General features: G+C 51.7%; 2 protein-coding genes across 2 annotated transcripts in view; one reads left to right on the forward strand and one right to left on the reverse strand.

Annotated features, from left to right (window-relative positions):
• The window catches only part of DCST2 (DC-STAMP domain containing 2), a 10855-nt gene extending 1283 nt beyond the window's left edge, over positions 1–9572 (reverse strand). Inside the window, 14 exon segments of the mRNA XM_079100456.1 lie at positions 2155–2295; positions 2400–2493; positions 2851–2978; positions 3284–3414; positions 4505–4605; positions 4722–4889; positions 5539–5703; positions 6341–6498; positions 6629–6842; positions 7312–7377; positions 7689–7886; positions 8128–8229; positions 8539–8709; positions 8836–9572. Of these exon segments, the coding sequence (XP_078956582.1) occupies positions 2155–2295; positions 2400–2493; positions 2851–2978; positions 3284–3414; positions 4505–4605; positions 4722–4889; positions 5539–5703; positions 6341–6498; positions 6629–6842; positions 7312–7377; positions 7689–7886; positions 8128–8229; positions 8539–8709; positions 8836–9103 (2105 nt within the window). The 5' untranslated portion in view covers positions 9104–9572.
• On the forward strand, positions 9483–24905 carry DCST1 (DC-STAMP domain containing 1). Its single transcript, XM_079100472.1, has 15 exons — positions 9483–9888; positions 9973–10047; positions 14568–14696; positions 15054–15193; positions 16089–16305; positions 16403–16546; positions 17306–17427; positions 17810–17967; positions 20050–20149; positions 20266–20361; positions 20496–20622; positions 21140–21256; positions 21446–21588; positions 21717–21830; positions 24545–24905. The coding sequence occupies exons 2-15, from the start codon at positions 9999–10001 to the stop codon at positions 24794–24796; spliced, it is 1908 nt and encodes a 635-aa protein (XP_078956598.1). The 5' UTR covers positions 9483–9888; positions 9973–9998; the 3' UTR covers positions 24797–24905.
• Positions 24906–24988: the final 83 nt, after the last annotated feature.

The following is a 24988-nucleotide window of genomic DNA, read 5'->3' on the forward strand; positions in this document are numbered from 1 at the left end:
GCTCTAGCATCTCACCAAGACTCAGCTCTTCACCTCTCCCAGGTCAGTCATCTCAGACACTTACTGAATACGTCCCTGTTCTCAACTTGTCCTTCTCTTAACCTGCCCAGAAAAAGCCCGCAACCCTTGAATCCTATTCATGGCTACCACATTTGTCAGAGAAACCACATGACTAAGAACACAGGAGCAGTCATTTCAGGTTATGGTTTTCAAAATCACCTGGACCTTTAACACTGGAAATCCCTTGATCTCCCAGTGGCCTTCTTTGCATACTCCCCATAGCAAATATTTCAGTCTTCACCACCCACTCCTTGAAACCTTTATTCCACTCTCAGCCACCCCTTTGCTCCCAGCAGGTGCCCTTGCCTCCTACTCCCCAGCGAAAAGCAAGGCCACCCAGCTGGAGCAGGCTCAACTCTGCACAGAGGGACCTCCGCTCTCCACTCCAGTGTGGGCCAAACCCACTCCTGTCTGAGGCCACAGTCACCCACCTGTCCTAAATCCCATCCCTTTCTCTTCGATACTCTCTCTTTTCCACTTCCTAAATGTTCAATCTCCTTGTCCTTAGATATAGAAAATTTCTTCCTTTCTTTCCCCAGTACTGGGAATTGAATCTGGGATTGCAGTAGACATCCCCAGCCCTTTTTGGTTTTTTATTTTTTTGTTTTGAGACAATGTCTTGCTAAATCGCCAAGGCTGGCCTTGAACTTGTGATCTTCCTGCTTCAGCCTCCCAAGTAACTGGGATTACAGGGGGGTGCCACCTTGCCCAGCAAGCGTCCTGTTTTTAACTACAACATTTATATTAAAGGAGTCATTAAACTGGCAAATGTGAAGCAGAAGCACATACCCTGTGTGTGTGAGTCCTTTCTCAGTCACCCCTCAAACCATCATGATCTAATTTGGCTTCCCAACACTGTGAAAAATGTTCTCATTAGGTCAGGAGATGTGAGTCAGTGGTGGAGGGCTTGCCTGGCATGTATGAGACCCTGGGTTTAATCCCCAATCCAGGGTGGAGAGGATGGGAAATGTTCCCACTCGCCACATCAGTGATTTCTCAACTGTAATTCAATGGCCAGTCTTTAGTCCTCACCCTCCTGGATCACTTCATGGCCTTCCATGTGCTTGGCTCTCCTACTTTCTTGAGAACCTTCCCTATTAGGTTTGTGATTGAGTACTTTAGGATTCTATCCCTGTCCCCTTCTCTCCAGCCATGCCTGCTGGATAACAACTCACTCTCTCTCTTACAGTCTCTAAATCAACAGCCCCAAAGGAGACACCTCCAGCCGAGAGCCCTGCCCTTTTCAGCTGTCCCCTGGGCACCTCCAGCTGCATGCCCTCACAGATCTCAAACTGGGCCAGTCCTCTTTCTCCAGATCCTATTTCTCCTCCTGCCCGAACACCTGCCCTGTCCCAAGCTTAGATCCTGGTCATTCTCAGCATGTTTGGTCCTTAGGCCATTGCCATCTTCTCCTGGACTGAGACAGTCTCCTCCCCAGACTCTGCTCTGCCTAGCTTGTGGTCTTAAAAGGCAAATAAGAACACTTCATTTTTCCTTTTTTTTTTTTTTTGGTGCAGGGGATTGAACTCAGTGTTGCTTAATCACTGAGCCACGTCCCCAGCCCTTTTTCGTATTTTATTTGGAGAAAGGGTCTCACTGAGTTGCTTAGGGCCTCACTAAGTTGCTGAGGCTGGCTTTGAACTCAAGATCCTCCTGCCTCAGCCTCCCGAGCCACTGGGATTACAGGCTTACACCACCACATCTGGCCCAATTTAAGATCTTCAAATGGCAAGTGAAGCCCTTGTTCATGCCTCCACATGTAGTGGACTTCCATCCTCATTCTCTGATGTCTGCTGCCAGACACACACACATACACAATCCCCCCATGAAGCCTTTATTACTATATCCCCATTCCAATAGAGTGTCACTCCTTTATCAAGGAGCTGTCCATGCTGTTCTCCCACACCACATGGTACTGACCTAGCAGGAGTGCTGACCCAGAGCAGGCACCCAGTGAGCCTGAATTCCTTTCTCTCCCCTCATCTCTGTCTCCAGCCTAACAGGTCCAGGCCCCCAAGAGGCCCTTTGTAAATGTGACAAGACATGCTTAAGCTTCCAGTTGTCAGGTGCCAGTTCCTTCCACTTCTGGCTCACCTAGACTCAGAACTGGACTCCATTAACAGGTTCCTGTTCAGCTCTTCTTGGATCTGTTCCTGCACTATAGGCTTCTGCTCCAGGGCCCTTCTTTGGGCTGCAGCCAGCCACAGCCGGGGGCTCTCGTCGTCACTGGAGTCCCTGGAAAAGCCTCCCATCTCAGTGTCCCATAGATATTCTGGGGAAGGATGGCTACTCCCACTACTCCCACAGACTCCAGCCTCCCCGGTCACAGGAAGGCTCACAGCTCCAAGTCCAGGTCCCCCTGGTAGGAGAACGGGGATGCACACACCCAGCAGGTGTTGTTCAGAAGACGGAAGCACGTGTGGCAGTAGAGACCTGGAGGAGACCAGGAGGGAAGCTGACCATGAACTTGGCCCCAACCTGCCTTGCTCCCTGATTCCAGAACCTGCCTCTCCTGTCCCACTCCTGAGGAACTGTCCTTGTCATGTGTACACACTGCAGAACTGTCGCAGTGCCCGCTGCGTATGAATCCTGTTCATACCCCCAAAATCAGGGCGAGCATGGGGAAAATGAGCTACCTGAGGCTCTATGTAAATGAGATCATGCAGAGTATTGAAGGGAGAGGTACAAAAGGTGAGGTAGGAGAGAAGTCCATAAAAGAAGGACTATAGTTGATGTGTCATATACAAGGGAAGTCCCAGCTGGGAGTGGCACACTATCCAGGGGTCTCACCTCTACAGCCTGGGGTACTGCAGTACACAAAGTTCTCCGTGTTCCCTTCATCTTGGGGTTGCCCACAGCCCAGGCAGCGGGCCTGATGCAGCTGAAATTGACTGACAAAAAAACTCAGGCACGGGCACCTGAGAAAAGGGGTCATGGACACTAGAACAGCCAGCCTAATTGCCCCCCCCACACACACCAGTACCAATCCCCAAGTGATGGGGAGGATTTCCTGCAGTCTAACCTTCATCCCTCCAACTGTAGCCACAACTTCTCTATTGCCCTGTTCTTCCTCCCTTCACTCCCCACTCCTAGAAATCCTCATCCTTAATTCTCCTTCAACCAAACCTCTTGCCACTTGGGGAGGACAGTGATCCATTCTGACCTCTGGGTCTTTTTCTGTTCACTCTCAGCACATCCCTATAGGGAAGCAGAGTGGGCTCACCGGATGGCCAGCACTTGGAGGACACTCATGTGACCCTGATCAGCTGCCCGCCGCCTCACTGCCCGTTGCAGGGCAATCAACAGGTTAGTTCGACGATGTAGAAGTATGTTGTAGAGGTAGGTGATTCTTTCCTGATGAGGGAGATCATGGATGGGATCCCATTTGATCCTGCTCTTCTGCTTGACAAGCCCGCTGAACCCATTCCCACTCCCTATCTTTCCCTTTTGTCCAACTCCTATTAATCCCTCTGGGCTTGGATCAAATGCCTCTTCCTCTGAGAAGACTTCCTCTAGATTTCTATACCTCTCGATTCATTTCTTAATAAAAGTTCTTTTTAAATTATAATGTCTTGTTAGAAGCCTGTATGGCCTGCCTTGACACTGAGCTCCCAACTGGTTCATCTTGACATCTTTGTAGACCAACACAGTGACTGGCATATAGTAGATGCTCAGTAAATAATTAGTAAATGAGTAGTAAATAGTAGTAAATAATTAGTAAATAATTAGTAAATGAGTAGACAAATGGCATGGCTGTGGACTCCTCACCTGTTCAAACCTCAACATGCCAACACTCCCCCTATCTCCTGTCAATTTTGTTTATTTGTTTCTGTTTTGTTTTCAGTACTAGTTATTGAATCCAGGGACTCTCTACCACTAGGGCACATCCTCAGTCCTTTGATTTTTAAATCTTATTTTGAGACAAGGTCTCACTAAATTGCTGAGGCTGGCCTTAAATTTTCAATCCTCCTACCTCAGCCTCCTGAGTAGCTTGGGATTACAGGTGTGTGCTGCTGTCCTGGCTATTGTTTTGTTTCTGCAGTACTGGGTTTTGAACCCAGGGGTACTCTACCACTGAGCTGCACCTATGCCCTTTTTACCTTTTATTGTGTGCAGGGTTTTGCTAAATCATCCAGGCTGACCTCTAACTTGTGATCCTCCTGCCTCAGCCCCCCGAGTCACTGGGATTACAGGCGTGCACCACCACAGCCAGCTTCCCCGTGGTTTTAACATAACTTTGGAGGCAAGCTCTGTCTCAGGAAACCCTCAGCCCCATCTGGGGTCCAGAGACCTCCAGTGCAGGTCATTGGCTTTGGGGTTCAACCAGAGGAAAGAGGACCTGAACTGTTGGAGGACTCTGAGCTCCCCAACACCAAGACATACAGCCACTAGCTTAGCACCTGGAGGAGGAAACAGGCACTGGCCATGGCTGTGGACTCCTCACCTGCTCCCGGGATGGATAGTAGGAGGCACAGATGACCCGCCGCAGCCGGCTGACATAGCTACCAAATAGGGTGACGAAGAAGCACAGGCCGTATGTGGCACCTGGGAATATAGCAGGCATGGATACACTGCTGCAGCACTAGGTGCCAGCCACACTCCACTCTCCTGACCCCCAGCAGTTTGTACTGTCCGCCCCCTAGGGTCCTCGGGTGGGGTACCAATGACTACATAACCAGTGGTGTCCGGTTCTGAGGGACGCAGGAGGCAGCGCCGGGACAGGATACTGATGTTGCCTTGTTGTAGGACATCAAATGCTGACACCAGGTCACGGAAAATACTCCCAGTATAGCCAGTCCCTTCCACGGTTATAGACACTAACACAGGGCCTGGCACAAAGGTATTGTGTAAGGGACACTCACGGTAGTTGGGGCCATTTTTTTTTTTCCTACTACGGGGAACTGATGCTGCCAGGGCTGCTTCACCAATGAACTACATCCCCAGACCTTTCTATCTCTTATTTTGAGTCAGTGTCTCACTGAGTTGCTAAGGTTGGCCTCCAACTTGCTATCCTCCTGACTCAGCCTCCTGAGTAACTGGGATTACAGGTATGTGCCACAACCACAGCTGGCACAGTCTCAATCCATGGTCTAGCAGGCAGTCAACACACACTGTCTCACAAACTACTTCAGTGACCCAGAGAGCCACTGTCATCCCATTAATCAGCTGAAGTTTTGAAAGCTTAAGAAATTTGTGTGAAGTCACTGCCTGAACAAGGACAGGGCTAGGATTTGAACCCAGTTCATTCTGAGCTAGAGCTTGTGTCTTTAGCTACTCTGTAATGTTATGACCTCAACCTGGATACAGGGGCTATGGGGCAGAGTTAGAACTGGAAGAGCGTGAGTGTTGGGACATGGCGACATCCAGGTTATCCCCAGGACAGAAAGCGGGGAAGGGGAGAAGGTGCAGGAGGCTGAGGAGGACACAAGAATAGGAACACTGTGGTAGGTGGCAGCAGGAAGAGGTGCAGGCACTCACTGCGGGCCACGATCTCCCCCTGTAGCTGGTACCGAGCCAGGTCAAGCACCCAGAAGACAGAATAGTCCAGGAAGACCAGGAGCAGCACAAGGAGGAGGTGGCGAATGAGGTTGAAGGTCTCCAGGATGTAAAAAATCCGCTCCCATCGGGACAGAAAGATGGAGCCTGGGGAGGTGGGAAGCAGTCAAAAGATGCTCCCCAGTTCTCCCATTCGCCAGACCCCAGATCCTGGGGAGGGTTCCTGCCTTATTGAGCCTGAGTCTGTTTGCTCAGGCGAAGGAAGGAAAGCAAAGAGGCTGTGAGGACCACAGGCAAGAGAGACTCTTCAGGGGCAGGGGCTCTGTGGCTAGCACTCCACAGGGACCCAGTGGCCCATCCAGTCTTCAGGATCCTCCCCTCCCCTTGCTCCCACCTCACAGGAAGTCTTTCTCTCTGTAGGAACCTTCTCACTTCCTGCTCTCACCACAGGAAGTCTCCCCAGCTTTCCTTCCCTCTCTCCACAACCACTCCCCACTGGACCATCCCGCCATCCTGACCTCCATGTGCTCCCAGAAGCATCCTCTTTCTTCTCTCTCGGTTTGCATTCTCCATAGTGATTACCTTCCCCTTTCAGACTGAGGGCTCCCCAAGGACAAGGTTCTGTCCCTCTCAGCCTGACATTAAACTCTGAGTTGTCTCTTCTTCCTTTGGTCCTGTCCTTCATCCTGCTCAAGCCCTGATTGTGCTTGGGACTTAGGGTCAGGGCCGTGGGGTTGGGGAAAGTCCTGGCCTCCCTCAGAGCCCCTTTTCTCCTGTCCTTCACCTGGCTGGATGTAGCAGCTGGCCTCATGAGCACTGAGCGGTAGCACTGTGGGCAGTCCGGCCATGGAGCGAACAGCCTCCATGCGCAGAAAATGGCTGGTGATGTACACGTTGTCAAAATTGTCCCAGTTCAGGTAACAGTACCGGTAAAACAGGGCTCTAGGGGTGAGGCACACATGAGATCCCCCAGTACCCCTGGCCAGATCCACCAGGGACCCCATCACACCTGCCCCTTCAGCCTCCCAGAATGCCATGGTCCAGCTGGTCCCACAGCCCAACAGCCCCTCACTGGAGGTAGAGAAGCAGCAGCAGCAGAGGCAGGGTGTAGCCCATCAGAGCTAGGACCTCCCGGGCACGATACAACTTCATGCTGACAGCCTCCTGGAGGTCAAGAGCCACCTGGGACAGACTCCGAGAGGCATTGAGATCCACAGAGAAGTGGTGGGTGGCTGTCATATTGAACTCGAACTCCCGTCGCACACGGTTGATCATCTTCCTTACAGCTGGGGCCAGCAGGACCAGGGGAGATGTTAGCAGGGACATTTGGGGGTGGGAGGTAGAGCTTCATGGGGCAGATGGTGTGCTGTCACATCCAGCGCTCAAAGACCAGCCAGAACCAAGCCAGGGCTTGGACCTTGAGGGGGATGGAGCCTCTGCTCCTGTGTACGGCTGCTGTGTGCTCAGCCTCCTATGTTACACTTGGCACATGACAATCAACTCCATGACCAATAATCTCCATGACCTGAGCTTGGGGGCAGGTGGCCCTGATCCTGTGCCCAGCCCCTGCTCTAACATCCTCCCCTTTCCTGGGCCTCAGTTTCCCTATCTGGACAGCATAGACAGTGTGGCCTGGGTAACCTCTTGAGGGCCTTTCCTGCTCTTGGATTTCCGCTTACGGACCGGGAGACGGGACTGGAAGTGGTTTCGCCTGGTTGAGGAGGGCGCCACGCACGCTAGGAGGGAGTCACTCACGGGTGCCGATGGTCTTGCGCAAGAAGGGCTGGATGTAGTTGGGGATGACGCAGAACACCTGGACCACTGAGAGCCAGAGATTGCTGAGCATCAAGAGGAGAGGGGCAGAGACACAGCCTGCTCCTCCCGCCTTTAAGGACCCTCTTCTCACAGGGTCTTGCTTTACTTATTAGCCTCCACATTTGTTCAAAACCTTTTAGCCTCACCCTGTTGTCCCCTCCCCTAATGTTGGTCCCATATCAAGCCCAGCATCCTTATTGGTTCCATATTTTTGCTCCCTATTGGTCACCCTGGGCCACCCTCCTGCAGGACCCTCACGTTCTCACTCTTCCCTCCTTGTTCGCCCCTCCCCTCTGGTGAGCGCCTGGTTTTCTCACAGCTGGCAAGTCCACAGAGCACCAGTTTGAAGGGCATGAGCACGTAACACAGGTGGTAAGCTTGTGGTATGACCTTCATGCAGCTGTCCTTGGCGTCATCAAAAACCCGTGCGCACTTCTGGTAAGGGTTGCCCAGCTCCGAGTTGCACACGTCACCGATGTGTAGAAGCCAATACCACACATTCCGCAGGGCCCTGGCTGGAGACAGTTGTGGGGCTGGTACCAGAGCGGGAGTCCTACAGTTTCTTCTAAGGGATTTGGGGGACAAGTAACCAACCAGCATCCAAAACTAGAGAGGCCTATGTTCAGGGGCCTGGCTGCACCATATTCAGTAAGTACTAACCAGCACCCAGGAAGACCCAAACAGGTCTGGACAGGACTGAGGGGAGGAGTCTGGGTGCACTTTGACCTCCAAAAACAGATATGCTAATGTGCTCACCTACGTGTTTCACACCATCCATGATTGACCGAAAAAACTTGCGGACCCGGTCAGCCACCAGTTTGGCCCTCCGGGCCATAGCTTTAATCTTGCTCAGGGCACCTGAGGGACAAAGGACAAGAGCACTGTGGGGTCACCTCCTCCACTGGGGGCTGGTTCTTGCCACTGCCCTGGGGTAGGGAGTAGAGAGGGGGCTGTGAGCCTGAGGGACCTGCTTGTTGGGTTCTGGGAGAGTTCACCCGGCAGTGCAGGAGGCCGATGGCAAGGAAAGAGGGTCTGGCTGGGCCCAGAAGTCCCTTTCCAGGCCCAGGACTTTTGAGGTTAGACTGTCATATCAACAGAGAGGAATGAGACCAAAGGACTCAAGATGAGGCAGACGTGGGGGCCAGTGGAAGAGGGGGCAGGGCTTACTGACAAGGGGCTGCTTGGCCCGCTCCAGCACTTCAGCAGTCTGGTTCAGGGCCAGCTCTGCACCACAGGCCACAGCCTCACTGGCCCTTGTGAAGTTGCGCAGGGTGTTGGCACAAGGGCCCTGGAGCACCAACCCAAAGGCAGCCAACAGCAGCAACGTCTGTCCCTGTTCTGGGGAGAAAGCGCCATCACAGCCAGTACCCCAACCAGACACGGAAGCAAGTCCCTCAGTAGGTTTCAGACTTCCTCAGCCCCTGGGCCCCGGGGCCTGCCCCTCCCTCTGGGTGACAGGCTCACTGGAGAAGGCCTGGGGAAGCATCAGGAAAACAGTGGTTCGGACCTGCCGGGAGAATCCCATGCCCAGGCTAAGGAAGGCAGCCAAAGTGACAGTCCCCACCAGGCAGCCCCAGGGGCTATGCCCCTCCACTAGGAGCTCCAGAAGCCCATAGGCTGTGGCCAAGGACAAGCCCAGGGTAAAGCCCCCTATGCTGCGGACCACAGCCCGCGCCATGCTAGGTTCCTCTTCCCCCAAGGGCAACACGACATCCTCCATGACTTTGGGCATGGCTGCTTGTCTCCAGGAGATGCATTCTGGGTTCTGTAGTCCTGAGATTCCACACCTATTCTAAGGCTCCGGAAGGCTTGTGTCTCGGAATCCTTTACCCAGTTCCAAGGACTGGGGAGGGGATGAGAGGTCTCTAATCTCCTTGCCCACATCTTGAGTGAGGGAATTAAAAGACACAGATCTCAGACATAGGCTGTGACAGAGGCACAGGAGGCAGGGGGCCTCTCCATTCCCTCGCGAGAAGTCCGAGGAAATCCCTGAAGAGACATTCGAGGCAAGAAGGGGGTTCACCAGAACAGACTTATGAGTGTCAAACACCATCAATATGGAGCAAAAGAGCAAAGGAAACCACCCCACACCAGTGAGACGGTGACCAGACCCCACCCTTTCCCAGCCTCCCTCATTCCATCTCTCCACCCCTCTAGGTTCCCTAGCCTCCACCTCTCTCATCCAGTGCCCCCCTCCAGTCCAGGCCTCTCCTTCTCTCCTTTACTCCTGCCCCACTTCTCCAGGGTTCCTTATCCACCTCCAGTGGCCTCTAAGTTCCCACCGCCATCCTCCAGGTCTGCCAACCTCTCTCTCCCTCCAAGTCTCTCTCCCTAGTGAGCCCCACCCAGGTCAGAAGAGGGAACTGCGAGCTGAACCATCCCACTTCTCAGCTGTGCAGAGGCTCCTGAGCTGGGGGCTGCCAGTCTCCTGTAACCAGTTCTTATGGCGCCAACCAGGCGAGTTTCCGGTCACTGCTTTCCTGTTGGGAGCAGGCACTGGTGGGATCCTGGCCATAGGTGAGTGTAGAAGCAGAAGGTCAGGGGTGGACATGAGCCAGACCAGGATCCACCAGTTGACCTTTCACTTGACCCTGTGGCTAGGTCTCTTTCAGCTCCTGGTGAATCCCATGAACATATACGAAGAGCAGAAGATGGTGGCGGTGTACGGCTTGGTGGGTTAGTGCTGACCAAGGGCAAGAGGACTTGTAGCCACCCAGTCTTGGATGCCAGGAAGGAGTCAGAGCTCGGCTCCTCTATGGCTTTAGCCTTCTCTCCGGCTTTGGGGGGCGGTCCAGAGGGAAGAGACCCAACCTAAGAAGGCACTGTCCTGGGTCTTAGCAAGTCCCCCTAACTGGAGGGACTCCCAACTGCCCACATGCTATCCTCCAAACCCCACTATCCCTCATGCCCTCATCTCTCCTGACCTTCCTAACCATTCCTTCTCCTTCTGAGAAGACGAGTTCATTCATTCATCCAGCACTCAACAAGTATCTGCAGAGGGTGTTTCTGCCGACAAGTTTGACAAGCACTAACTCTTTTGGAGCTTACGTTCAAGTGGAGAGAGTTAGACAATAAGGAGCAATAAATAAAGAGGAGCACTTCTGAGGGTTGGGGGTGGAGTTTAATGGTAGAGTGCTTGCCTAGCATGTGTGAAGCCCTGGGTTCAGTCCCCAGGATTGCAAAAAGAAAAAAGAGAGAGAGAGAGAGAGAGAGAGAGAGAGAGAGAGAGAGAGAGAGAGAGAGAACTTCTGAGAGAGAGAGAACTTCTGATGGCAACAAATGGTATGAAAAATGGAAAATGGGGAATGTGACAGAAAGGGGCTGAGGAGCAGTTAGGGAAGACTTGTCAGAGAAGGTGATCCCTCCCAGCCACACACACCCATGGTGCTAGGGATGTAGAGCATCAGGTGCGCTAGGCAAGCGCTCTACCACTGAGCTAACCCCCAGCCCCTAAATATGACAGTTGAATGTTAGGCTGCAAGAAAAGAACACCCATAAAAATAGTTTAGCCATAAAGAAAGCTTATTATTTCACATAACAAAAAGTTTTAAGGTAGGGTGGTTTTAGAGTTTGGATAATTAAACAGCTCAGTTACCCCATCACAGAGTCAGGTTCTTGGGCTAGGGATGTAGCTCAGCGGTAGAATGCTGGCCTAGCATGCATCAAGGTCCTGGGTTCAATCCCTAGTACCACAAACAACAACAAACACAAAAAACACAAAAAACAGACCCAGGTTCCTTCTCTCTTTTCTCTGCCATCATTAGTTCATCAATCGCTTCTCTTCAGGTCACAAAATGGCTGCAGCAACTCCAGGCATCACATTGTCATACAAAATGTCAAAGACCAGAAAAGAGAGGAAGGAGCTTCCCTTTCTCATATCACTTTTTAGGAAGAAGGAAAATTTCCCTTTAATCTCCCCAGAAGGCTTTCTCTCACATCTTTTTGGTCAGTACAAAGGCACATCCTTTCCTGAACCTATTCTAGGCAAGAGGAATGGAGTCAGCAGTGCCACCAATTTATTAGAAGAATAAGTTAGAGTCTTTGGCCAGAAGGCCAAGACCACAGAACAAACTATCTTTTGTGTTTGTGTGTGTGTGTGTTACCAGGCACTGAACCCAGGGTTGCTTAACCACTGAGCCACATCTCAAGCCCTTTTTATTTTTTATTTTGAGACAGTGTCTCACTAAGCTGTTTATAGCCTCACTAAGTTGCCTCCAATTTGCCATCTTCCCCCTCAGCTTTCTAAGTCACTAGGATTACAGGCATGTGCCACTGTGCTGGGCAAAAACTCTGACCACTGTGTTCATCCGTGTTCTATTAGTAACCTTTCCCACAGACCCTTAGCTCTCTAGTTACTTTCCTGGGGAAGACCCACTCCTGCTTCAATACTTATGCTCTATTTTTAGGGGTTGAGCAGTCCAATCTTCTCTCCATCAGGATTTCAATGTCACATCCATTCTCAAGCATCTTCCCTCCTCCCTGGTCCTCCCATTCCCACTCAGCCTGATCCCCGGTGGGGGGTGGGGCCTGTTCTTTCACTTTTTTCTCCACTTCCTTCCCTTTCTGGTTCTTCTGATGTCAGAAAGGGGATTAGAAGAATTAGAGGAAAAGGGACAAAAGTCTTAAGTCACCAATGCTGATACAATTCCACCACCAGTGCCCTCTGTGTGGCAGACAGCCCCCGGCTTCTCAGGGGGCCCATTTATGGTCTCTCTGGAGGCTCTGAGTGGAGCTCAGCAGGCCCAGCTTCCTGCCAAGGCAGTTCTGTTTGGATAACCTTCAAGGAAGCCCCCTTGGCCACTCCTCCTTTGGGATCCCTTCCCCAGCAGGCCGCCTTCTGCTTGCAGCACCACACAGGTGGCCAGGCCTGCCCTCTTCCAGAGTGTCCCCTTGTCTTGGAGGAAATGCACATCATCTTGCCTACCAAACTGAGACAGCAGGGCACTTTGTGGCTGCCCTCTTGCCTGCCCTCAGGAGAAGAAAGTTCTGGGCTCCACGTTCATGCCCACAGCCTTGGGCAGACCTGCAGAGTTCTGTAGCTCTGCAGGAGGCCAGCCCAGGAGGCTTGAGGCAGGTTCCCCTTCCTACAGCACAGTTTCTGGACCTGGAGGGTCTTGGACTGCTGGCATCCCTCACTCGACATGGGACACCCACTCTCTCCACAGACAATTCCTGCCAGTGCCAACCACTTTCCTCCACTTCCAGAAAATTCACATTTCTGGTCTTTTTGTATAAACTTGTTGGTAGAGGAATGAAAGATTAGTCTTGCTCTTTTTTTTTTTTTTTTTCTTTTGGTACTAGGGATTGAACTCAGGGGTGCTCAACTACTGAGCCACATCCCCAGGTCTTCTTTATACTTAATTTAGAGATAGGGTCTCACTGAGTTTCTTAGGGCCTCGCTAAATTGCTGAGACTGGCTCTGAACTTGCAATCCTCCTGTCTCAGCCTCCCGAGCCTCTGGGATTACTGGCATGCACCACTGCACCCTGCCTTGGTTTTGCTCTTTTGATAAACCTAAAGAAGATACCAAGAAGCTCCATGGGGCTTTTTTAAAAACCTAGGGTAACTATTTGTCAACTATTGTCCTCAGCTGGCGTCTCTGGCCAGAAGGCCAAGAGCACAGAACAAGTCCCTTTCAATGTCCTGTAATACCATGAGTGGTTTAGACAGGTCCAGACTTACCCCCTAGGGGCGAGGGCAGGACCAGGCTGCTGCCCTTGAACAAAACCCAAGTTGTGTTAGCAAGAGAGAAAGCAGAAAAAAGTGCTGGGTGGCACCCAACAGGGTTTGCCATGAACCTGTATGACTAGGTGGGGCCAGCCACGTGAGGAATGGGGAGGAGTGCTGCTGGCAGGGAGCAGCGGGGGCAAAGACCCGAGAGGAGGAATGGCAGCCAGGTGGGCGGACGTGGCAGGGTAAGGCTGAGTACCATGAGATCACTTCCGAAGGTGGGCAGGGGCCAGAGTACCAGGACCTATAGGCCTTTCTTGTCAAAGGAATTTGGATTTTACCCACCAAGCATGGTAGAAAATCATTGAATGGTTCAAGGCTGAGAAGGGATATGATCCCATTTATGCTTTTTTACAGGATCAGTCTAGAAGAGCTTTGTGAAAATTGAAGTGTAAAGTAACAAGAGAGGAAAGAGGAAGACTAGTTAGAAGGTTCCAGATCAGGGACTGGGCATGGGAGCCGGGGGCAGCTCAGTAGTTGAGCACCTAGTCTGGGAAGTACCAGGACCTGGGTTTGATCCCCAGCACTGTAACACCAAGGAAGTTTCTAGTCCCCATGAGACATGATGGGGACCCTAAGAGTATAGCAGTGATGGAACCAAATCTGAGTTTGGGATTTGCTTTGACCATCATTGAGCAAACACTCCCAATGACACAGGAACCTTCTAGTTTTCTTGACCAACATATGCTGTGCCTTTGGCCTGGAATGTCATCTGGGCCTCCTAACAACACTTACTCATCTCCCAGGCCCAGCTGACACATCGTCTCCATTGTCCAGCCTTCCCAGCCCCACCCCTCCCTGCAGAAATGCCCACGCCCTCCTTGGCTCCACAGCTCTCCTGGTGCACTAAGCACATAGTGTGGTAGTCATTTGTTTACTTGCCGGTCTCCCTCCCTGGGTTACGAGCTTCAGGGAGCTCACTGTCTCCTTGAGGAGACCACATCGAGACGCATGTGAAACTGCTGCAAGCTACCCAGGAAGGGTAGGGTACAGGAAGAAGGGCTACAAGAGGGCGGAGACAGAGTGCTATAGATGTCAAGGTGGGCTCGGCTCTCTCTTCTGACCACTGTAAGCACCAGTGCCTGTATCCAGAATTTTCCTCTTGCCCTGTCTGCTCCTTCATCACTTAGAGTATACTATGTGAATCCAGACCAGAAATGAGAAGTGTCATTTCACTTCCCTGACACAAACAGGCACACTCATATACACACACAAGTCAGTCAGCCATCGAGAGTTTTCTGTCTCTAGCCATCTTTCTATGCCTTTCCAGAGACAGGCACACAGTTGAACTCTGTAAATGGCTGTTGAATGAATGAGTGGCCCAGAAGTTCCATCAAAGTCCATGTAAAGGGGGGCCAGGATGGGATGGTGGCAGACTCAGAAGGGACAGGTAGGGGCTCTGGTAAACATGACAGGTGAGGTAGTTTCCTCACTTTGCTTCAACATCCCCTGGGCTCTCCTGACAGGCTTGGGAGCCATAGGCTGGGGGACCTCCCCTCACATCCGCTGTGCCAGCCTCCTGCTAGTACCCAAGATGCTGGGCAAAGAAGGCAGGCTGTTTGTCCTAGGATATGCCTTGGCAGCTATCTATGCAGGTGAGCGGGTGTTGCGGAGTGCCGGTTGGTGACACTGGGTGGAACATCCAATTGGTGGTGGGGGGGGGGTGGGGGGACAAGGCCTGGTGAAAAAGGAAAGATGGGGGAGGGTGGTTCTAATCTGAGCTATTCCAACTCACTGTACATCCCTAAAAGATCTCCTCCCTACCTCTGGGCCTCCTTAGTTTACACAGGAGAAAAAGTCAAGGGTTGAACAAGAAGATTTGTCACAGGCTTCTTGACCCCATCACTGCACAGTTCTAGAAGGTGATCGCTACATGCAGAGAAGTAGCTAGGGATGGGTTTGAGAGAGTACTGGCCCTACAGGGAAATGACCAACTGGGCCTCTTCCTCTAGGGCCAGTGGCCAATCTACAGCACAACCTCAATGAAGTGATAGCATCTCTGGGCTGCACTGTGGAGCATCAGATCAACAACACCCGAGCGGCCTGGCGCATATCCACAGCTCCGTTGCGGGCAGTATTCAAGGATTTACTGGTCAGGACTCTGCACAGGCAGGGCCTGGGGGTCCCTTTCCCCTGGCCAAGTTGGCTTGAACTGGGAGCTGTGACCCCTGGTTTGCAGTTTCCTAGTGGTGATACAGCTGGTTTCTGGTTTGGGGGTTTCTTTGTTTTTTCAGAACTGTCCCCAAACATTGCAGAATATGCCCAGTCCTATTGGGTATAGTGGTGCATACCTGTAATCCCAGAGACTCAGGAGGCTGAGGCAGGAGGATCACAAGTTTGAGGTCAACCTGGGCAACTTAGTGAGACCCTGTCTCAAAAAAATAAATAAATAAATAAAAGGAATGGGATGTAGTTCAGTGGTTAAGCACCCCTGGGTTCAGTCCCCAGTATCATATACACATAAAAAGAATGTGCCCAGTCCTGGGGCACCAAATGCCAGGAAAGCCCCTGCCACTTGTTAGGACATGCCTCACATATATTTCCAAATACCCGAGTGGATGGTGCTCTGAGCAGCTGAACTAGAATGTTGGGAAATCGAGGGCCTTGGCCTTTGGACACCAGGCACCGGGAATGGGAGGGCTGGAGATGGGGGTCTTACTGTACTGAAGAGATGGGAAGCTGGGGAGATGGGTTCCGAGGGACTTGGGAGTTGGGGCTATTCACATGGCATAATGATCCGAGAGATCAGTGCTGAGGACCAGTAAGGATCTGGAATGGGAAGCCTGAGGAGGAGCTGGAGGACAGGAGGTCAGTGGGCAGCTGGGGAGAGGGGAGGCCTCCCCAGCACTGTGAGTGGTGGGAGAGTTGAGGGGAGAGACTGTGTGGTAGGCTAGCTCCCTGTAGGCTGAGTTTGATTTGGGTGAGGATAGGCTGGGGAGCAGAAGCTCCAAACTCCATGCCTCCAGCTTTCCTCCCTCCAACCCCAGAGCAGCAAAGCATCGTTGAAAGCGGAAACTAAGAACATCTCCGCCTCCTTTGAGGACCTGGATGCCCAGGTGAATAGTGAGACTGGCTTTGTTCCTGAGAATGCCAAGGACTCCGAAGAAACAGCCCAAGGTTCCTGGACCCGTGGAGCTCCAAACCCCAGACTCCACCTTTCAACCCAGAAGATGTATGAGCTCAAGACCAAGCTGCGCTGCTCCTGTGAGGGAGTCCCTGGGAGCGCAGGGAGGGGCAGGCCACAGTGCTGAGGTCCAGGTCCGGGCACAGGGACCTCAGACACTGCCACCCCTTCCCACAGATGTGGTGAACCAGGCCATACTCAGTTGCCGTCGCTGGTTTGACCAAAAGCATGAACAGTGCATGCAGCGAATCTCAGTCCCACTCTTCAACCACCTGCTCTGCCTGCCAATGAAGTTCAAGTTCTTCTGTGACATTGCCAAGGGTCAGCACAGTGGCAGCAGGGTGGGGAACTGAGTCCTAGGGGACCAGGATAGGTGTGAGGCAGGAAAGCAATCATGTGGAGAGGGTATAGACTTTGTGGACACAGCAGCCTCCAAGCAGAATCATCTACTGACTGCTCTGTGACCCCAGTGAGTTACGGCCAAACTCTACTTTGTCCCTTCATCTGAAATATGAACATAATAGTACTCATTTTTTAGGGGTCTTTGTTTTGTTTTGTTTTGTTTTGGTACCAGGGATTGAACCCAGGGACACTTAACCACTGATGTACATCCTTAGCCCTTTTTTATATTTTATTTAGCGACAGGGTCTCACCATTGCAGAGGCTGGCTTTGAACTCGAGATCCTCTTGCCTCAGCCTCCCAAGCTGCTGGGATCACAGGCGTGTGCTACCACACCCAGCTTTTTTAGGGGTTTTGAGGATGTAAGGATATAATGCACCTGAAGCAGGTAACAGAGCTGGCACAGAGGGGAATGTCCTATAAATGCTGGCTAGCATTATTAGTATTTGGCATGGCTAGGAACAGGTGAAAAAATGGGAGTGGAGATCAAACCTTGTTCCTGGAAGGAAGAATTCAAGGACAGGGAAAAAGGGAAGAGTCAGTGTGGTAGAAAGTCATGGGCAGAGAGATGAGAAAAAAGAAATCAAGCTGAAGAGGTTCACAGGAGGGCAGGTAGGCCAGCCAGGCCCAGGCCTGCAGGCCTCAAGAAAAGACACTGACTTGGTCCCACCATCCATCAGTGATGGAGGTTTGGTGTCGCAATCGCATCCCAGTGGAAGGCAACTTTGGGCAGACCTATGACTCCCTCAACCAGTCTATTCATGGCCTGGATGAGGAATTTTCAGCCAAAATTGACATCAAGGTAGGAGACAGGGATGTAGGTGAGTGTGTGGAGGGCAAATAGGGAGAGGGAGGACAGCATTAGAGAGGAAGGACAAGTGAGAGACCCAAAGAGGTGACTAGGGTGAGAGGGGGACAGGAGGGGAACGGTGATGGTATTCAGGGGGCGATCACATGGAGACTGTGGTGTTCCTGGACCTGGCTTGGAGATGAAATGGTCAGCCAGGTATGAGATGGTGTTAGCTAATACAGGTGCAGAGGAGCAAGACTGTCCTAGAGCATGGTGAGCAGATAAAGTGACAATTCCTGAAGGTTCCAGGAGGCTCTTGGGACATGCGTGGAAGAGGCTAGATATGGGCATGGCCAGGCTACAGTAAGCTCATTCTGCACGTGTACCTCTGCAGGAGGAGAAGCAGGCTGGGGTGCTGGGCATCAACGTGAGCTGGCAGCATGTGAGCACCGAGGTGCGGGACTATGTGCAACGGCAGGAAGCCCGGCTGGAGTGGGCCCTGGGGCTGCTGCATGTGCTGATGTCCTGTGCCTTCCTGCTGGTCCTCTACTCGTGAGCTGCCCCTTCATCAGCTCTGGGTTGGAGCCCCATTCTGAGGGAGGCTGTAAAGATGGAAGGACAGAGCCCATGCCCAACTCTGAATCTCAATGTTATTTGCCTGTGTTTTGCCTTTTTATGAACTTGGGTTTGTTGTTTACAGAAAGTTAAAGGACATGTGGCATTTTGGTAAGCAGAAACATCACCCATGTTCCCACCATCTTAAAAGGGCAACGGGTCTTCATTTATCTACCTCCTTCCAGCCTTTATCCCAACACTAACTTTTTTTCTTTAACATTTAGCTTTGACTTTTGATTTTTTTTCTTGCCCTTCATATTCCCCTTGGCTCTGACTTTGTGCCATTTTTATCGTCCAATTTTGCTTTCATTCTCTCCTGCCTGCTGCGTTGGCAGCCACTTTCCCTCCATTTAGAACAAAGTCCTCAACCCCACCCAGCCTGGCGTCCAGCTGGGCTGCCCTGGGCCTCTCTATGCTCTGGTTTCCCTGCCGACTTCTGGACCCTCTGTTTCCTGTCTCCACCCCCAAAATGCCTGAGATGGGCAGAGGCTAGGCAAGGGTAGCCGTGGGGGCCCTTGCTCTCTGGCCCTATTCATGAGGCTACAGTGAAAGCAAGTGAGTGCTTATGTGTGTACTCAGGGTCTGTGGGAGGACAAAGGTGAATGAGCCACATTCCTGCCTTCAAGACACTCCTGGTCTAGTTCTGGTAGTGAAGAGACACCCACAAGACAGAGATGGTTTTTGAGGACCAAACTGGGAACTGGCTATTGGGACAGGTGTGAGATCTGAGGAGGTGCCTTGGAAGGGCCATATTTGGGTTCCAAAAGGCAGCTTGTGAGAAGCCATGGTCAAGGATAGGAAGGGTCATATCCTGAATAAGGATCCTGGTTACCTGCAGTGTATAACCGGGGTGGAGGATTGGGACAAAGTAGGCATGACCAGAAGAGTCTGGAAAGCCCTGCAGGAAAGCCCTGAACTGGGGTACTTACAAGATGGCAGGCTGGAAGCAAGGAAGCCAGCCTAGGTCAGAGGTGGGGGAACCTGGCTGGGGGTGGAGCTGGCAGGGCAGGAAGTTGGCCTAAGATGAAGGAAGGAAAAATGCTCAGCATGTCTCAGAGCTAGTATGGGGAGGGAAGGAAGAAGGCACAGAGTCAAAAGTCATTTTCAGGCTTTCTACCTGGGTGAAGTCATGCACTAAGGGACAGAGGTGGTAGGAGGGCAGGCCTTGGCTCAGGAAGCCCCAGCACCACAGCAGTAGGTCTCTCCACAAGGGGGCGCTCGTACTCTGCTTTTGCATTTATAGTTATTTCTAACAGGCAAAGATGGGGGATTTTTACAGGGTCCCAGAACCAATAGCATTGGAATTATGTTTCACACTTTACAGAGTTTATTCAATGTACTTTTACAGTTTTCAACACATTTCCAACAATTAACATTTTTCCCTTAGGAAACTGAAGCATTATGTGAGATTTGGGGAAATACAGAGAGAGGATAGCTACATAAGCCCACAAGCAAACTTACCGCTACAGAACTCAGGGGGAGCCAGGGAAGGCCAGGGGCGAGCCATGGAAAAGGGAAATGGTATCTTTGGATGAATTTTGCTTGAGGTAGTCTCAGGGAGACATACTATGGGCAAAGCCAAGAGGCAGGGACTTGGGAGGTGAATGTGGGAGTCACAGGGTGCTGTGATTCCTGCAACACAGAGGGGTTTCTTGTCTCTGTGCCCCTGCATGACACTCATCCTACAAGATGCACACCAGTCCCCACCTCGTGCACACACCAACTTCCGGCCCAGACAGGCTGCCCATGCCCTCTCAGAGCCCCACCTCCTCCCCTCACATCCACTACGGCTCACAGTCATGTGGGTGGACATCTTTGTAATATACAGCTGGAAGGCAAGGCCAGAGCCTTCTTCCCTTGTCATGACCACCACTTAGCACAGAGCCTGGGACCTACAGGTGCTCAATGAACCCTGGTTGGTCAGTTGTCCAGGGTCTGTGCCTCCAGGAAACCCATGGTTGGGAGTGGGAGAGGAACCCTGGACCAGAAGATGGCACATCCCCATCCATCCATCTACAGGTCCTTCTCCTACATGGATAGCTACAATGGGGATATTCGCTTTGACAACATCTACATCAGCACCTACTTCTGTCAGATCGATGAGCGCAGGAGGAAGCTGGTGAGCAGGCAGAGCTGTGCCTTGATGTGTGTCCTGTGTGGGCTTCAAGCTCCAGGAGGGCAGAGAGGGAAAGGACAGAGAGCCCCCAGGGTTCCTACATGCACACTGTTTTCCAGGGTAAACAGACTCTGCTGCCTCTCCGCAAGGCTGAGGAGAAAACTGTCATCTTCCCTTGCAAGCCCACCATCCAAGCCCAAGAAATGAAAAACTTGGTGAGGACAGTGTAGGCGCAGGCTTGGGGATGCAATCACAGGCATGCTGCTGAGGGTGGAAGGTGAAGGACACCGGAGGGTGCTCCTTGCCAGGGCAGGTGGTGGCCCAGCTCTACCCTGGGCTCCTTGCACAGGTGAGGGAGCTCCTAGGGACACTGCCCATTCTGCTGCTGCTGCTGCTGCTGTGTGCACTGGACTGGGCGCTCTACTCCGTCTTCGACACCATCCGCCAGCACTCCTTCCAGCAGTACTCCTTCCGCAGTGAGCCTGCCCCACCCCACCCAGGCTCTGCAGAGTCTCCCTGGAGAACTCCCTCCCCATGCAGCCACCCCATCCAAGTCACCTCCTCCTGCTTCTTCTGCTCTGCTTCCTATAATTCCATGCCTCCTCCTTCCAAGATCAGATCTCAGGCCTGTAACCTGACAACTGTCAACAGGGGCCCCAGTCAACGCGTACATTTATACTAGGAAGGGGTTAAGATTCCTTGAAGCCCTAAACCAGGCAAGGTACGCATGCCTGTGATCCCAGAGACTCAAAAGGCTAATGCAGGAGGATCCCAAGTTCGAGGCCAGCCTGGGCAACTTAGTGAGACTGTCTCAAATTAAAGTAACAAGGGCTAAGGATGTAGTTCATTGGTAGAGCACTCCTGGGATCAACAAAACTAAACAAAAATTCTACATCTTGACTCTTCCCCCAACTCTAGTCCCCAGTCTGTCTACCTCTCTGCCCCCTTAACTCCCCCTCTTTCCTGACTCTCTCACCTCCCACCTGGCCACAGGCAGTCATAAACTGGAGGTGAAGGTAGGGGGAGACTCCATGCTTGCCCGGCTTCTTCGGAAAACCATTGGGGCCCTGAACACCTCCTCCGACACAGCGGTGGAATCAAACAACATGCGTGAGTGATGCTGGAAGTCTTGATCAGAGGAATTGAGGGCTGGAGGTGTTTCTGAAAGCTCTGCAGAGAGAGAGCAGGAAAATCAAGTCCTGCCCTGCACCTTCCATAGGGGTAGGGAGTTCAACCCAGGATGGCCCTGTTCCTCTGCTGGCCCTGACCAGACTGCTGACAGACTTTCCCCTTTTCCAGCCTGCCTGCCCCAGCCTGTGTGCCTGGATGCCAGGGCCTACTGGAGGGCTTCGCTACCCATTGGCCTGCTGGTGTGTCTCTGCCTGGCCCAGGCTATCGGCTACCGGCTCCGGAGGGTCATCGCAGCCTTCTACTTCCCCAAGGTGCGACCCTCCCCAAACCTCTCCACCCCTACACACACACACACAAACACACACACAGAGCTCCCTAACAACTCCATTTTCCTCCTCCACACTGTTATCATCATTGAACTCCTCTCTCTCTGCCCTAGCGAGAGAAGAAGCGAGTCCTGTTCCTCTACAACGATCTATTGAGGAAGAGAGCAGCCTTCACCAAACTGAGGAGGGCTGTCATCATAAAACGAGCACAACAGCAGAGGGGTCCAGTAAGTCTGTCATGCACACCCTGTGGCTGGTGGCTGGCACTGAGAACTGTGGGAAAGGAGGCCTCTCCCTTCAGTCCATTAAGTACCTACCAGTGGCCCTAGGCCTACAGAAACTGAGTGACATGATGCATGTTAAGGGCCCCTGTCATCTAGTTCCAGGAGGTCAGAGCAGTGTCCGTCTACAAACCCCAGGACTTAGCCCAGTTTGAGATAATCACTGGGCCATCTGGTAGCAGGCAGAAAAGAAAATCAGAAGAGCTAGGTGCACTGGCACACACCTATGATCCCAGTTACTAGGAGGCCGAGGCAGGAGGATTGTAAGCTTGAGGCCAGCCTGGGCAACTTAGCAAGACCTTGTCTCAAAATTAAAAAACCAAAAAATGGCTGGGGATGTAGCTCAGTGGTAAAGCACCCTTGGGCTTAATCGCCAGCATTGAAAAGAAAAAGAAAAAGAAAAGAAAAAGATCTGATATAGTCTGACAGAAGGAAAGCAAGAGAGATTCATCAGAAAGCGGGGATCCAAGGCAAAGCCACAGGTTCTACTGAGGGGGCTACAAATAGTTCAATGCAATTCAGAGGAGAGAAAGGAGGTAGGTGAGTTGGGATCAGGAAGGCCTTGTGCAAGCACATGTGATGTATGGACACAGCATGGAGTCTAAGAAACCAGGTTTTAGTCAACATGCCCTTGTTAAGGAGTGTGACCCAAGCTGGGCATGGTGGTGGCATACCCGTAATCCCAGCAACTCAGCAGGCTGAGGAAGGAGGATCACAAATTTGAGGCCCATCTTGGAAAACTTAGCAAGACCTTCAGCAACTTAGTGAGACCCTGTCAAAGAATAAAAATGGCCAGGGACTTGGCTCAGTGGTAAAATATCCCTGGGTTCAATCCCTAGTATCAAGAAAAAAAAAAGGTGTATGACTTTGGCCAAGGTCCTCACTGGGCCTCATTTTTTTGCTCTGAAGAATGGGGAAGCCCTCTAACTAGAGATCAGAGTGGTTGTCAGATACCAAAAGGTCTGGGTTTGAATCCGAGTTCTTTCCAGTACTAGTAATGACAACTGTGTAATCTTGAAGCACCTTGTTTAACTGCTGTGCTTGGTTTTTCCCTTCATTGAAATGTAGGTTAACTACTCCATCTGGTTGGTTTGTTTTTCTGTTTTGTTTTTTGGTACCAGGGATTGAACCCAGGTGCTTAACCACTGAGCCACATCCCCAGCCCTCTTCATATGCCAAGTGCCATGGGCAGGGTTTCACTAAGTTGCTGAGGTTGGCTTTGAACCTGTGATCCTTCTGCCTCAGCCTCCTAAACCACTAGGATTATAGGCATGCCCACCACACCCAGCCTCCATTTGGCTGTTGACATGGTTTTGGTATGAGAGTAAGGTTCTATGTGTTTGTTGTCATTGTCCACCTCTGGGCAAGTGAACAACTCTCCAAGCATCAATTTTCTCACCTGAAACAGAAATGATGATGATAAAAAATGTCTGCCACATATGATTTGTGTGTGAGTATGTACCATGCTGGGAATAGAACCCAGGGCCTCACACAAAACATGTTCTATTTCTGAGCTACACCCTTGGCCTGTATGGTTGCCTTTTAAATTGAGTTAATTTACCTACAGTCTTTCAGTGCAGGGCTCAACATTATAAACAGAACAATGAGGGGCAGCCATTCTTATACAGCCAGCACTAATAAAGTTCATAACAAAGAAAGTTCATAAACTTTTTCCTCCAGTACCTCTCTATCCTTCATGACCCACAATTGAGACCAAACGAATGTTTGATGAAAATACTGGGATTCCATGACCTGGTCCTGAGGTAAACTGGACTTGAGTGGGCAGATGGAAGTGTAAGGGGGCTGGGAAAGTAATTCAATGGTGAAGCACTTGCCTAGCTTGCACAAGCCCTGGGTTCCATTCCCAGCACCACCGAAAAAAAAAAAAAAAAAAAAAAAAAAAAGGTGGGGGGAAGGAATATGTATTCTAAGCTAAGTGCAAAGACCAGGAGTTCGAGGGAATGCCAAGTGCCATGGGCAGGGCTAAGCAGTACAGAAGAGGCAGTATTCAGGGAGGTGGAGCAGAGGTTACAAAGGGACAGATTATGGAAACCTCTGAAGTCCAAGCCCAGGAGTTCTCCTTTAGTCTGGCAGGAAGTGAGGCCTCTGATGCTTCTTGAGCAAGAGTGACCTGCTAAAATGGCCTGTAGAGGCTCCCTTGTAACTGTGAGGAAAAAGGGTGTGTGGGGGTGGGAAACCTAAAGATAACAAGACTTGTCATTTGGAATCAGAGGACCTGGATCAGGCCAGGTTTGATTTACTGTCCTTATGCCTTTAGAAGAGTCACTTCATCTTCCTAGAAATTCACCTTTGTCATCTGTCAAGTGGAGATGACAATAGTCTATCTACCCTACCCACCTCTCAGCCTCACCTTGAGAACAAAGTAAGATGATTCACAAGTGCAAATGATAGTTGTTGCTGACATATCCCAACGGAGAGCCTGGAGACTACAGCCTGCCAGCGCTCTATCATGAAGGGGGGACCTACTTCTATAGCACCCTTGCCTTCTAGGAGCCTTCTTTGCCCAACCCAGTTTCCTCCGACACAGGGGCACTGTTAGTCCTTGGGACTTCAGACAGGGCTGTCCAGAGTCCATGACCATCCCTTTTTTTCTTCCTCTCATTTCCCAACTGGCACTAACCACCACCACCTCCTAACAGCGCCACCACCTGGTGGACACCCTCCACCGCCGCTGCCCGCTCCTACGCCGCTGGCTGCGCCGGCGATGCGTAGTGTGCCAAACACCAGAGACACCAGAGTCCTATGTGTGCCCAACGCCAGAATGCGAAGCCGTGTACTGCCGGTCGTGCTGGAACGACATGAAGAAGCGGTGCCCAGTCTGCACACCGCACGAAGAGCTCTCCTCCTCTGCTTACAGTGACAGCAACGATGACACTATGTACGCGGAGTGAAGGGCGTACAGGAGATTTCCGCCCACCTTCCGGTTTAATAAAACGTCTTGTACGCTCCTGCTGCCCGCGCTTTGCTGGGGTCTGGGATTGGGTGACCTGGAAGCTGCCTAGCGGCAGTCGGGAGAGATAGCCCTCTTGATCCCCACAGGGTCGGGGCACAGACCTGAAGCGGGAAAGCTGCGAAACTCCTAA

This window comes from Sciurus vulgaris (assembly GCF_902686455.1).
Source record: "Sciurus vulgaris genome assembly, chromosome: 1".
Taxonomy (NCBI): Eukaryota; Metazoa; Chordata; class Mammalia; order Rodentia; family Sciuridae; genus Sciurus; species Sciurus vulgaris.